The sequence below is a fragment of the Bos javanicus genome, chromosome 5 (assembly GCF_032452875.1).
Source record: "Bos javanicus breed banteng chromosome 5, ARS-OSU_banteng_1.0, whole genome shotgun sequence".
In the NCBI taxonomy this organism is placed as follows: Eukaryota; Metazoa; Chordata; class Mammalia; order Artiodactyla; family Bovidae; genus Bos; species Bos javanicus.
The window spans coordinates 117,214,369-117,228,001 of record NC_083872.1 but is presented as its reverse complement, the minus strand read 5'-3'; the positions used below and the strand labels follow the sequence as shown (position 1 = coordinate 117,228,001).

Sequence of the window (13,633 nt, the reverse complement as noted above, 5' to 3'; positions counted from 1 at the left end):
ATTTCCCGTGCAGCGTTGGAGGCACAGGGTGTGTCTCCAGCCATCACCTAAGGTTCTGTTTTTGCTTCTGCTTGGGTTCCCGCTTTGTGCTGCATTTGACAGATGTTAATCTTAAAAAGGGTCCCTCCCACATGTCCGGGGTTCTGTTCCTGGAGAGAACACCAGGTGGACTCAATGGCAGGTGGCACTGGTGTTTCCAACAAGCCTGGGGCCTGGGGACCCCTCACGAGGAGGCTGCCCGGGACTGAGCAGAGAGGCCTCAGCGTGCATCAAGTGGTGGCCCTCGGTCTCCAACTCGGTGTCTGTGCATCAAGTGGTGGCCCTCGGTCTCCAACTCGGTGTCTGTTGGGGCGGAAGTGTCTCTTTGGCACAGACGGTGAGACCCGGGGAGGTCGGGCTGGCCAGATAGCAGTGAGGATTGGACAGGATGTCTCAAGGGGTGTGGCTCCGCGGGGGCGTGGCTCTGCGAGGGTTGGCCCAGCTAGGTGTGGCTCTACGGGGGCGTGGCTCCGCGGTGGGGTGTGGTACCCTTGGGGGCGTGGCTCCGAGAGGCGTGGCTCTACAGAGGGTGTGGCTCCGCAGGGGTCTGTGGTACCCCACAGGGGTGACCAGGGACTTTCTCCTCCTCCCCCCCATCTGCCCTTCCTCTGCTCTCCTGCCAGTCCAGCCTCCTGGGACCTGGAGGGAAGCCTGCCCAGCCGCTGGGCCTTGGGTTCCCGGACCGGGCAGCCAGCTTCCCCCCAGCAGGACGGGTGAGGCTGCTCTGGGCCAAGGCAGAGGTCTTGAAGTTCCGTCCCTGGGCACCTGGCCTCAGGCTGGACGCCCCGATCCCACAGTGTCCCCAGTCCCGCCCCCCCCAACACTATCTTCCTCCTGTTCTCGCCCCACCTTCGGTGTCCAGGGACTCGGGCTGGTTGCCAAGGCCCCCAGAGGCCGGAAAGCTGAGCCTCGACTATGGAGGTTGACTTTCTCTTCCCGACACTCGGCCCCACCAGCCGGGGAGAGAAACATGACAAACGCTGCCCACCCTGCTTTCTTCCGTGGGAGGCAGAGGCCCCGATAAATCAGCACAGGCACGGTGATTTCTTTCTTATTTGATGGCGTGGTCACAGGGCTGAGGCTCCATCTCACCGGCCGCAGCTGGACTGCGGAGACCTGCAGCAGAGCCCGAGTGGTGGATGAAGGCCACGCTCACCATCGGGGCCACAGCCTGAGCTGTCTCCATGATACGTATTTTTTAGTGTTAAATGAAATGGCAACATTAAAACATTTGGAGCCATGAGGTGAAAATACAGATTTCTAGCTTCTAAATCTCTCGAGGCTGAGTGCACCCATCACCCCGGGTTAGGCTCACTCGTGGCGCTGACCTCGGCTGGGGGGCGGGTGTCCTGGGGCCCCAGGCACCTACTCCCTGTGCTCTGTTCCGCGTGGGGAGCCTGAGACGCTGGCACTTGGCGCTCGGCTGCACTTGGGTCAATCAGGGAAAACGACTGAGCTGCTTTCCTTTCTCAGACCTGCGTGCCCTCTTGTTTGCAGCGTGCCGGATTTGGTCCCTCCCCAGGGCCCCACCCCAGCCCCTCTCGGCCCCATGCGGTCTGGTCCTCACCCCACCGCCACTCCCTCCAGCCCGCCCCGCCCCCAGGCGCCCCCACCCCCGTCCCAAGCCGCCTGGCCGTCAGCCCACCGTGCAGGGGGAGGGCCGCACTCAGCCGCTGCCTCTCCCGCAGTTCCTGTGCACGGTGATCGCCATCCTCCTGCACTACGTCTACATGAGCACCTTCGCCTGGACCTTCGTGGAAAGCCTGCACGTCTACCGCATGCTGACCGAGGTGCGCAACATCGACGCGGGGCCCATGCGCTTCTACTACGTGGTGGGCTGGGGCATCCCGGCCATCGTCACAGGTGAGCATGCGCAGAGCGGCCACGCCCGGCCGGGGACCCGCGGGACATCGCAGGAACCCACGTCAGTGCCCCCAGGTGCTGGCAGGGGAGCTCTCTGGCCTCATCCTGGGCACCTAGCACCCACATCTGCTCACAGGAGTGTGATCACTCAGTGTCCCTGTCAGGTGTGAGCACACTGAGGGCTGGGTTCAGGCCATTCAGGGTTCTTTCTGGCACCTAACAGACAAAAACTCCCACGTCTGCCGCTTTGTGGACAGATGGGTGAGTGGATGGATGGTGAACGACGGACAGATGGGTGGGTGGATGGATGGTGAATGACGGACAGATGGGTGAGTAGATGGATGGTGAATGACGGACAGATGGGTGGGTGGACAGGTTGGTGAGTGGATGGATGGATGGGTGGATGGATGGGTGGGTAGGATGGATGGATGGATGGATGGATAGGTAGATGAGTGGTTGGATCAGTGGGTGGAGAGATGAGTGGATGGATGGATGAATGGTTAGGATGGATGGATGGATGGGTAGATGAGTGGTTGGATCAGTGGGCGGGTGGATGGAAGAAGGAGTTAATGAACGAACAGAGCAGTGGCACTTGCTCAGCACACTTTTCTCTAAACATCAGGAAGTCAAAGTTTACTTCCTGTGGGGAAAGATCCCCACTGGTATCACAACAGGTGAGCGGCACCCTCTCTCCTCTCAGCACCTGGATTCTAGGGATCCAGACAGGGAGTCTGAGGCTGGGGCAGTGGGAGAAGGGGCAGTTGCTGCCCCGGGCCTCTGTCCGGCAGCCACCCTGGGGTCAGAGCCAGGGCCAGTCATCGTGCCCCCTGGTTGCCACGGCAGCATCTCCAACTGCTCTGCTCTGCTCTCTCCTGCCCTGCTCCTGCCCGGACAGTCTGGGCAATGGGCTCTCCTGTTGTGAGCCCTCTCCCTGGGCTCCCAGGGATCCTGAGTGACCACTGTCACCTCTGTCCAGGGCTGCTGGGGGGGGCAGTGGGGCCTCCCGTGCTGGCAGCCACCCCTCTTGACCCAGAGAGTGACCCTGGCAGACACACCATGCTGCATGTCTCTGGTCAGCTCAGGAGAAAGGTGCTGAGTCAGGTGGTCTCTGAGCCCCAAAGACTGGGAAGAACAAGGGCTCAGAGCGGCTGGTTTCAGGGGCCCCCACTGCCCATCTACTGAAACCCTGAAGCCAAGACCTGGTCCTGCTTGGACACTCAGGACACTCACCTCATCTTGAATTTCATCTCCAATCTGCTCAGAGCCTCAATTATTACTTGTTTTTTTTTTTTTAATTAGCAAATTAACCTCAGAGACCAGAATGTCAGATTTTATTTACATTAAATTCTATGAAGAGGAGTGAAGAAGTCAGGTCGGAATTATTTGCCAATTTGCTTATTTTACAAAGCGAAGAGTTAAAGTTTGCCATCTGGTTTTCCAGGCTTCCCTGGTGGCTCAGACAGTAAAGAATCTGCCCGAAATGCAGAAGACCAGGTTCAATCCCTAAGTTGCGAAGATCCCCTGGAGGAGGGCATGGCACCCCACTGCAGTACTCTTGCCTGGAGAATCCCATGGACAGAGGAGCCTGGCGGGCTACAGTCCATGGGGTCGCAAAGAGTTAGACACAGCTGAGTGACTCACACTTTTCTGTGCCCCCAGTAAACTTAGAGTGTGGCTTCTGGCGTGTAATGTACCCCGTGGCCGGTCATGCGTGGCCTGGGGCCGTAGTAGTATTTGTGATGGGAATGGAGTTCACTGCGTGCACAGATGTCCCACCTGTAGATGAGCCCCAGTCCGATGGGCAGCCCCAGGGCCACGCTCAGGAGCCGATGTCCTGGCCAGCGTGGCCTGAGGTTTAAGCACAGGTGTTCCCACTTCAGGGCTTCTGAGACAAAGTATCACACACTGAGGGGCTTAAAAGACAAACAGAAGCTTCTTCTCTCGCAGGCCTGGAGGCCAGAGTACAGATCAAGGGGTAGGCAGGATGCTCTCTTTCGGAGGCCCTGGGAGTAGTCTGCCCCTCTGGTCCCCTGGCTGCGGCAGCCTGGCCTTGTGGCTGCGTCCCTCCTGTCTCTTCTCCCCCATGTCTGTGTCCAGACCTCCATCTCCTTCTGAGAACACCAGTCATTGGGTGGAGCTGCTGCTGCTGCAAAGTCGCTTCAGTCGTGTCCGACTCTGTGCAACCCCATAGACGGCAGCCCACCAGGCTCTGCTGCCCCTGGGATTCTCCAGGCAGGAACACTGGAGTGGGTTGGCATTTCCTTCTCCAATGCATGAAAGTGAAAAGTGAAAGTGAAGTCGCTCAGTCGTGTCCGACTCTTCGTGACCCCGTGGACTGCAGCCTACCAGGCTCCTCCGTCCATGGGATATTCCAGGCAAAAGTACTGGAGTGGGTTGCCACTGCCTTCTCCAAGGGCCCACCCTAAATCCAGGATGACCTCATCTTAGATCTCCAGCACACTTCCATCTGCCAAGACTGTATTTCCACATAAGGCCACATTCAGAGATTCAGGGAACACCATTCAGGCTGCTCCAAGGCAGCCACGTGGGAGTTCACGGGGCTGAGGCCACGCCGAGCCCCTACTGGGACACTTGGGACCTTCGTAGGAGAAACTCGAGCCCCCACAAAGGGCTTCTGTGCCGGCGGACTCGAGCTGGGTCCACGTGGTCACTCCAAGTGGGGCCGTCCTCACCTGCGAGCTGGAGGCGCCGAGCCCCGGCTAACACCACGGGCGCTGTTGGCCCCAGGCCGGCCCAAGGCGTGCTGCGAAGGAGCCAGCAGGAGGCCGTCCTGCACAGGCAGCCTGTCCCTCCGAGGACGAGGACTGCCCACGGGGAGAGAGGCTGCTCTCAGTGCCCTTTTGCCTCACACCCTCTCCCGGTCGACCCCGATCTGGGCAGGGGCACCGCCAGTGCAGAAACGCTGGTCCTCTAAGGCGGCGCTGGAGTCTCAGTTCAGACCGTTCATGTTTCTAACTCGCTTTAAGAACAGTTTTGGGTGCTTTCCTTTTTTTAACGCCTAAGCCTCTTGCCAAAGAACTTAAGGCGGTTCCCGGGACCTCGGCTGGAACGAGGCATGGTTCCGGCCACACTCCGGCCCACGTGGACCCCGCTCCAGCCCGGCCCAGCCTCGGGTCAGTCCCCGGCCAGCCGTGCTCCCATCATGTCTTCCACGTACTGGGCCCTGAGGACACACGCCCCCAGCCCCGCAGCCTGGTTCCTCTGAGCCTTCCAGGGCGGAGGGTCCTGCCTGGGGGGCTGGGCACACCCCAGTTGTGGGCCACCCCTCATCGGGACGGCCCTCACTCGTCCCCTGCCTGTTGTCCAGGACTTGCGGTGGGCCTGGACCCGCAGGGCTACGGAAACCCGGACTTCTGCTGGCTGTCCCTTCGAGACACCTTGATCTGGAGCTTCGCGGGGCCCATCGGGACCGTGATAATTGTGAGTGCTCAGAACCCCTGATCCTCAGAGGCGTGGGAGGCTGGGTGCCCCTCGCGTGAGTTGAGTGGTGTTGAGAGCCCATGGGTTACCGGCTCCACTGGCCATCTGGACGGGACTGGAGGGGCTGACCTCCCGGTGATGCAGCTGCGTCCTCAGACCTGTGGATTCCAGGCTTTGGACCACATCCACATTCACTCAGACCACTCAGCGTCCGCCCCCAGCAGGCTCCTGGGCCCTGAGGGCTCATCTCAGGGGCACACCCCCCGAGATGAGGGCTGAAGACCCTCAGAAGCCTTTGGGTTGTGAAGGTGTGTTGTGACAGTACCGTGAGGCTGCCACCTGACTTTGGGATTTTCTGTTGTTATTTTTTTTCAGGTCAACACAGTCATTTTTGTCCTGTCTGCAAAGGTTTCCTGCCAGAGGAAGCGCCATTATTATGAAAGAAAACGGGTCGTGTAAGTTGGTGCTATACCCGGGCAGTGGGCGGGACTGGACCCAGCCCCTTCTGAGACCCCCGCCGGGCAGAGCTTGTGAACGTGCCCGTCACCCAGCGGGTCAGCTGCTGGCTTTTCCGGGCCAGGTCAGGGGGTCACAGCAGTGGGGCTCGGCGGGCTGCAGTGGGGAGCGGGCGGCTGAGTCCGGCCGTGTCTGGGCTGAGCCCGGCGGGCCTGGGGCGGGGGGCCAGGATGGCAGCCTGGACCAGGGAGGGGCGCACTGGACCCCAGAGGTTTTCGGGGTGCAGGACACACGGGGCTTGGTGGCAGAGTCCCCGAAGGGAGACGGGTGAGCGGTGACGCCCGGGTGGGGGCGGGGGGGACAGTGACAGCAGATGGGGGAGGTGCCTGGAGTGGGGGCGGGGTGGGACATTCCAGGCCGTGGTGATGATGGTGATGTTGGTGCCGCAGGAGGGGAGGTACTCGCCCAGCGAGAGGAGAGGACGTGCAGCACAGCGAGAGTGGGGGCCCCGCAGAGAGGGTGCCTCCAGCGTGTGGGGGCTGGACCAGGGCGGGGGACCTACAGAACAGCCTTGGGGAGGCAGGGCAGCAGCTGAGAGCGCAGCGTGGGGCCCAGGAGCCACGAAATGGTCAGAGCAGGGGTGACCACTGGGCCAGGCGACCCAAGCTGGGGCCAGGAACGGGACAGTGTGTGAGGAGGAGCTTCGAGGCAACAGGAGGCTCCTGTCCACACACCCCCGGAAGAGCAGAGTCTGAAAGGGCTGTGGAGGGGTGGAGACCTCGGGCAGGGGACACAGGGCAGCCTGGTCATCGGCTCCACCGCCCTCCACCTCCTCCACCACGCACATGCACCTTTCCAAGCACTTAACTCACCTTAATGCACATGGTCCCACCACCCCAACGACCCCATGAGGGGTGCACATCGCCAGCCCCCTGACAGCTGGGGAGACGGAGGCAGGGAGCGGGGAGCCCTAGCAAGTAGCCTGCACGGGGAGCCTGACACCCCTCTTCTTGCCCCTCACCTCCTCCGGGTCCACGGAAACTCCCAGGCCTGTGCACCAGGCTCTCCACGTCACTGTGGACACGGCCCGTCCCCTCTCTTGGCCCCCAGCTTCTTGATTACCTCATTTCAGTTCAGTTGCTCAGTTGTGTCTGATTCTTTGCAATCCCATGGACCACAGCATTCCAGGCCTGCCTGTCCATCACCAACTCTCGGAGTTTACCCAAACTCATGTGCATCGAGTCAGTGATGCCATCCAACCGTCTCATCCTCTGTCGTCCCCTTCTCCCGCCTTCAGTCTTTCCCAGCATCAGGGCATTTTCCAGTGAAAAGACCTTCCCCTTTGCTGGTTAAGTCCTCGCCTGCGTTTCACCTCCCCGCTAAGCTCCACCTGCCTTTTCCCCTGTGAGCCCCGTGGTAGATGCTTGGAGAGGTGGTGGGAAGGAACGGGGTGGGGGGGGGCGGGTGATGGCGGAGGGGCGGGGCATGCCCGACACTCAGCCGTTGCCCCGCCCCCAGCGCCCTCCTGAGGACCGCCTTTCTGCTGCTGCTGCTCATCAGCGCCACCTGGCTGCTGGGGCTGCTGGCTGTGAACGGAGACGCGCTCGCCTTCCACTACCTCTTCGCGGTCTTCAGCTGCTTACAGGTGGGCGGCCGGGGAGTGACCCTGCGGGGCCGGCCCTGGGGCGGTCAGGGCTCACCCGTGCTGCTTCCTGCCCCCCGGAGAGACCCTTGACCTGCCATCCAGGCTGCGTCCTGGCTCTCCGGACACACGGGACCACGCCGCGGCTGTCTGGCCGGTGTCACCGCGGTGTGTGCGGGGCTACGGAAACGCCTCGTCGTGGTCCTGCCGCCAAAGACGAGCCTGCTGCTGCAAACGCAGCTCTGCTCGCAGCCCCCCGCCCCAGGGACCCCGGTCCACGGCCCGCTGTGTCTGTCAGGACACAGTGGTCTGCTCAGCTGGAACGGGCCTCACGCTGTCCCAGCCAGCGGGGTGTAGACCCCGCTGTGTCCTGAGAGTGCTGACCATTTACAGCCCACATCGAGGGCTTCCCCAGACCCTGACTGATGATGCGACATTGGGGGCCCAGATGCCCCGAGGGCTGGGGCCCAGGAGGGGATGGTCCTCCAGGCACCTGGCGGCAGGCTGCTTGCCCTTACCAGGCCCCTCCTGGAGAAATCGGAAGTGCCCAGGGCAGGGCAGGGCGGCCAGGTGTGGGCCCTGCTGGGCTCCGCGCGGTCTCTGGGCAGGCAGGCACGCGGGGGTGGCCGCAGCCGGGTGTCTCCCCGCGAGGCCGAGCCGCGCTGACCCCGCGCCGCCCCGCAGGGCCTGGCGGTGCTCCTGCTGCACTGCGTGTTCAACAGGGAGGTCCGGAAGCACCTGAGAGGCGTGCTCGCTGGGAAGAAGCCGTACGCCGACGACTCGGCCACCACGAGGGCCACCCTGCTGACGGTAGGGGGCGCCCGCGGGCCCCGGGGTAGGGTGGGCCAGGCTTGAGGGGACGCAGATCAGATGCAGCTCCTTGGTCTCGCCTCCCCCACCACTTGGACGTCACAGGCCTGAACCGGAGCACAGCCGCCTTCCCTGCAGCCTGGGAGGAGTGGGCTGACAGGGCCGGTGTCTGTCCCGCCGCGGCCCTTGGTCCCCTGAGGCCAAGGTCAGCGGGGGTCCCGACCAGGGGCGGAGAGGCTGCTGTGCCCAGCGCCCGGCGGGTGCAGGCAGGCTGCTGCGTGGAGCCCTGCAGAGGGGACCCAGCCGTCCCCCACGGCCCGGTGGCCTCCGCTCGTCTGCTCACCAGCCCCCCGCCCCGCAGCGCTCCCTCAACTGCAACAACACGTACGGCGAGGAGCCCGATGTGTTCCGCACGGCCCTGGGCGAGTCCACGGCCTCGCTGGACAGCACCGTCAGGTCAGGCCGCACTGGGCCCTGCTGTGGCCGCGGGGCAGGGTGGCGGGGACAGCTCCCAGAGCAAACGCCAGCTTTGTCACCTCCACCCCGTCATGTGTCCCGTTGGTTGGGCCCGGCAGGGCTGCCCTAGCACACACATGGGGCACTGGGTGAGGGCAAGGCTGGGTGGCCAGTCACGTGTCCCCCCTCCCCGCGCAGGGGCGCTGAGCCCACCCTCTCCCCTCTCCAGGGACGAAGGGGGCCAGAAACTCAGCGTGTCCTCAGGGCCAGCGCGGGGCGGCCACGGGGAGCCGGACGCATCCTTTGTCCCCAGGAGCGCCAAGAAGCCCCACGGTATGTGTCCCATGGTGGGTGGTCTCCCTTTCCGGGGGCCGGCTGCCCTGAGGCCCCCACCTCTGGCCTGGACCCAGGTGGCTTCACTCGGCCCTTGACAGGAAGCCCCTCACCTGCCCCCTCCCCAGGCCATGACTCGGACTCGGACAGCGAGCTCTCCCTAGATGAGCAGAGCAGCTCCTACGCCTCCTCGCGCTCATCTGACAGCGAGGACGACGGGGGCGAGGCTGAGGACAAATGGGACCCGGCCCAGGGCCCCGTGCACAGCACCCCCAAAGGTGAGCGAGCCCCAGGCCGCGGCGCAGATCCCAGGCGTGGCCGCCCGGCCCTGGGGCAGAGCTGTGGCGGCGGCAAACACAGACCCTTGCTCGCCGTCTGGGCAGCACAAGCAGGCCTGCTGTGGGACCCCCCCTAGCGAGGATTCCGTGAAGCCGACCCCGCCGCTCAGGGAATCGAGGCTCCCGGGGCTGGGGGTGCAGGGTGCTTGCAGCCGGGGACCCCGCATTGGGACCAGCCCTCCCTGGGTCTTGACGTCCCCCCTGGGCTTGCGGGTGGGGGGCTGGGGGTCAGCGCCCCTCTGGACAGGCTCTGCTGAGCAGGAGCGGGAGGTGGTGGGGCTCATGAGCTGAGCTGGCGGCCACACGTTGAGGGTGTGTCTTGCGCATTAGTGGACGCCGTGGGTAACCATGTCCCAGCCGGCTGGCCCGACGAGAGCCTGGCTGGGAGCGACAGCGAGGAGCCAGGAGAGCTGCCCCGCCTGAAGGTGGAGACTAAGGTCAGCGTGGAGCTGCACCTGGACGAGCAGGGCAACCACTGCAGCGAGCGCCTCCCAGCCCGGGACAGCGGGGGCCCCAGGCCCGCGGCTGTGCTGCCCAGCCAGCCCCCTGAGCAGAGAAAAGGTGCCAAGGGCCTGGGCTCCCCTAAACGGGGGGCTGGGGAGTCCCTGCTCCTGGGGGAGAGGGCCCCGGGGATGGGGTGCTAGAGAGGGACCACCCCTCCCCTGCAGGGCACAGGGGAGCCCCGAGGTGGGGAGACCAGCAGCCGTGCCCGCAGCCCCGTGTGACTATCCCTCTCCCAGTCCCCCACGTCCCCAGCATCCGGCAGGGCCAGCCTGGCTGTGACCTCTTCCATCTCCCCCAACCCCGGACCCAGGCATCCTGAAAAACAAAGTCACCTATCCGCCACCGCTGACCGAAAAGACACTGAAGTCGCGGCTGCGGGAGAAGCTGGCCGAGTGCGAGCAGAGCCCGGCATCTTCACGCTCGTCCTCCGTGGGTTCCAGCGACGGGCTCCGCGCCCCCGACAGTGCCATCACCGTCAAGACGCCGTGCCGGGAGCCTGGCCGGGAGCACCTCAACGGGGTGGCCATGAACATGAACGTGCGGGCCGGCAGCGCCCAGGCCCATGGCTCCAGCTCCGAGTGAGTAGCCTGGGCCTTGGGAGGGGCGGCGGGGGCCCCTGGCCAGCCTCCCCTCTGCTCCGCATCTGGAGGGCGGACGCCAGGTCCGGGGGCCCATGGCCAGGGTCTGAGCACAGGGGTGCCCAGGATGAGGCCTGGGGGCCGTGGAGGGGCTTCCACCCAGGAGAGGAGCTCTGCAGGGGTCAGGAGGAACCAGCCGGAGGTGGGCCAGACCCCCATCCTGGGGGCCGAGTCAGCCACAGCCAAGTCCTGTCCAGCCCTGAGTCCTGTCCAGCCCTGACATTCTAGGATGTGAGAGTATGTGGGACTAAGCATTATCTCCTCAGCCCGAGGTCATTACTGACCCATTTCGTGGCTGAGGAGACTGAGGCTGGGGGTGGGGGGACACCCGGCCACAGAGGCATGGAAGTGGGCTCCAGCTCCGAACCGGTCTGCTCATCTCACCAGATGGCCCAGGGAGGTGGGAAGACTGGGCCTGGGTCTTCTAGTACATTAACAGAACGGCCTTCCTAAGCCCAGAGCAGGAGTCTGGTTGTCAGTGGCGCTCCGTGGGCCTCTGTGGAGGACACTCAGATGGGCCTGGGTCTCTGTGGCCCTGTGGGCGGGGTGCAGTTTCGACCTGCCCCCTCCCCTGCCTGCGAGTGTCACTGCCCACACGTGAGCTTGCCCTCCGTGGAGCCTCCGGGCGTCCCCTATCCCCAAGTGGGGGCTCTACCCCCGCCCGACCTCAGACCCAGCCCCGCTGCTGGCTTCACGGGTGGCAGGGCCGTCCTCGCTGACCCTCTGCCTGCCTGCCGGCTTCTTCCCACGCGCAGAGGCAGTAACGAAACTTCAATTTGAACCATCAGGAAACCGTGAGACAAGCCCGCCACCTCCACCAGGCCTCGGTGCCGTGTGGTCGCGCTCCTGGATCTCGGAGCCCCAGGGGCCCCCGCGTGGTCAGCGGAGCAGGCCCTGAGGGCAGGGGTCCCTGCAGGGGCAGCCCCACAGCTGGCGTGACTGAAGGTCCAGACGCAAAGCCCTGAGTGGCCTGGAGGCTCCAGGCCCCTCAGGCCCCGTGACAAGTGCCAGAGGCCATGGGGGGGCTCAGACTCCCAGACGGGCACGGCTCAATCCTCAGACTGCAGACAGAGCCCAGACTGTGTGCTGGCCTGGCCGGGACCGGGCCCAGCAGGAGAGCCGCCTAGAGACAAGCCGCCAGGCCGGCTGGCCAGGACTCAGGGCCCCAGGCCAGCAGCTAGCCCCGCAGCCGTCTGCAAAGCCAGCCCGTGCCTTAAGGCAAACCCTTTCCTTTGTCGCAAAGGTGTAGATACTTTTGTATATTTGTATGGAACTTTGAAAAGGCGAAAACCTCTGTATATTTTGCATCTGTACTGACTCTACTCTGGGAGATCCGTGGGGGTGATCGCAGATTCCAGCCTGGAGTCTGGCATGCAACCAGCAGTAGGCATCCCAGGAAAGCAGAGATGGGACGTGTGTAGGGCGTGAGCTGGACAAGGGTTCCCGTGCTGCTTCCAGCCAGGAGCCTGGAGCCCGTGGGCGTCACACGGGGCCGCCCCGGATGAATTTGAGCTGCTTGCCCTCAGCTCCCACCTGCTTGGATGTGGGTATGGCTCCAAGACAGGACCGGGACCGGGCAGGACTCAGGAGCCCTTCTGAGCGTGGACGCGGGTGCACACGGCTGAGACGGGCCCGCCGGCCAGCCCCCTCAGCCCCGCGGGCCTCCCTGGCCCCCTTCCTGGCCGGGACTGCTGCAGGTGGGGCGCTCCTCTGTCTGCTCCTGTTCTCGGCGGGACTGCGAGTGTTCACACGTCCCCAATTTGGGCGGAGGGATGAGGTCTTCCAGAATGTCACATTCCTTCCTGCCAGTTTTCCAGCTCTTTGAGGCTCCGAGGATCTCCAGGCAGGCGGGGGTCTCACCCCCAGAGTCTGACCAATTACTTCACTTTGCTTCGAATGGCCAATTGTGCGGAGGGACAAAGCCACAGCCACACTGCTCAGTGGTTACCGGGCTGCTTTTGGGAAACTCACACCGGGGACCTGCTGGGACTGCCCCTCTGCGGGCAGTTGGTGCGGCGTGGCCCGAGGGGCTGTGGAACGGGGCCCAGAATCATTCAGACGCGTCTCATTTCAGTGTTTCTTTTGTTCTCTAATCGGTGCCCAAATAAACGATCTGCCCAGCTGCTTCCAAATATGAGAAGCCGTAAACTATGAGGAGAATCGAGTAAAATGCAAAGATGTCCGTCTACTGTGTTGTTCTGATGGAAATGCGAGTGTTGTTCGTGGCGTAAAGGAAAGCTTATCTGATACTGGTCTAAGACCACAAGCGAAAATGAAATGAGATCCCAGAGCCCTCACAGCAAAATGAATTATAAATGTGCCTTAGCAGGGGAGTGGCCTTTTCAAGATGCACAATAGTAACAGTACCTTCGAATGTTCACCATGGAGGAAGCATTTTCTAAGCAAAAAAGAAAGTGGAAATATTTTTGAATCTTTGAACACTCCATTTTCATATTATCCCATATTCTTCCACAACTGGATTTTGTCCCTTGAGATGTATTTAGTTTTTAATTTGATCAGAACTGTTACCAAAAGAGAAAAAAAATGTCAGTTTTATTAAGACAGGAAAAATGTAAACCTATTTTTGTGATTTAAAGACTTTATGAGAAATACTAGACACTGGAGGGTTTTTTTTTTTTTAACAAATGTGTATTTATTAATGTTCAGAACACTGGAATTGCAACACAAATGAGGAAAGAGTCTACAATAAATTAAGATGTTTTTGAATTTGTACTTCTGCTCTGCTTTCGCCCCATCCCTACTTCTGCACCCCTGTTCCCTCCCTGTTCTGAGGCAGCCCTGGAGAAGGGACCACGAACAGGACGCTGTGAAGCCTGGGGGGGCAGGAGCCATTCTAGAACTTTCTGTATGTTCTTCTGCTCATCCAGACTCTTGCACCTCACACTTCAAAATCTTCCCGCCCCAGTCTCTCTTTCCAGCCCCGCAGGGACTCCAGTGAACACGAACGGTTCCTGCGGCTTTGTTCATTTGTGTTCATTGTTTCAGGTTAGATCACCTCTAGTGATGTGTTCTTTCTCTTTTTTGCGGGGGGAGAGGAGCCTCAAATCATTTTATTTACATAACAAAGGGAAGGGTGACCCAAGACTAGAGGA

General features: G+C 62.2%; 1 protein-coding gene across 2 annotated transcripts in view; it reads left to right on the top strand.

The window, feature by feature from the left end:
* Positions 1 to 13,247, top strand: part of CELSR1 (cadherin EGF LAG seven-pass G-type receptor 1) — a 144,682-nt gene extending 131,435 nt beyond the window's left edge. The window contains exons 25-35 of one of the 2 annotated variants that reach the window (XM_061418859.1): positions 1,728 to 1,902; positions 5,231 to 5,343; positions 5,719 to 5,798; positions 7,318 to 7,444; positions 8,126 to 8,251; positions 8,613 to 8,707; positions 8,937 to 9,040; positions 9,169 to 9,318; positions 9,709 to 9,939; positions 10,193 to 10,460; positions 11,309 to 13,247. In XM_061418859.1, coding sequence (XP_061274843.1) covers positions 1,728 to 1,902; positions 5,231 to 5,343; positions 5,719 to 5,798; positions 7,318 to 7,444; positions 8,126 to 8,251; positions 8,613 to 8,707; positions 8,937 to 9,040; positions 9,169 to 9,318; positions 9,709 to 9,939; positions 10,193 to 10,460; positions 11,309 to 11,318 — 1,479 coding nt within the window. In that variant the 3' untranslated portion in view covers positions 11,319 to 13,247. Of the gene's footprint in view, positions 1 to 1,727; positions 1,903 to 5,230; positions 5,344 to 5,718; positions 5,799 to 7,317; positions 7,445 to 8,125; positions 8,252 to 8,612; positions 8,708 to 8,936; positions 9,041 to 9,168; positions 9,319 to 9,708; positions 9,940 to 10,192; positions 10,461 to 11,275 lie in introns of both variants that reach the window. The other variant, XM_061418858.1, reaches the window with a different exon arrangement.
* The last annotated feature ends 386 nt before the right edge of the window (positions 13,248 to 13,633 follow it).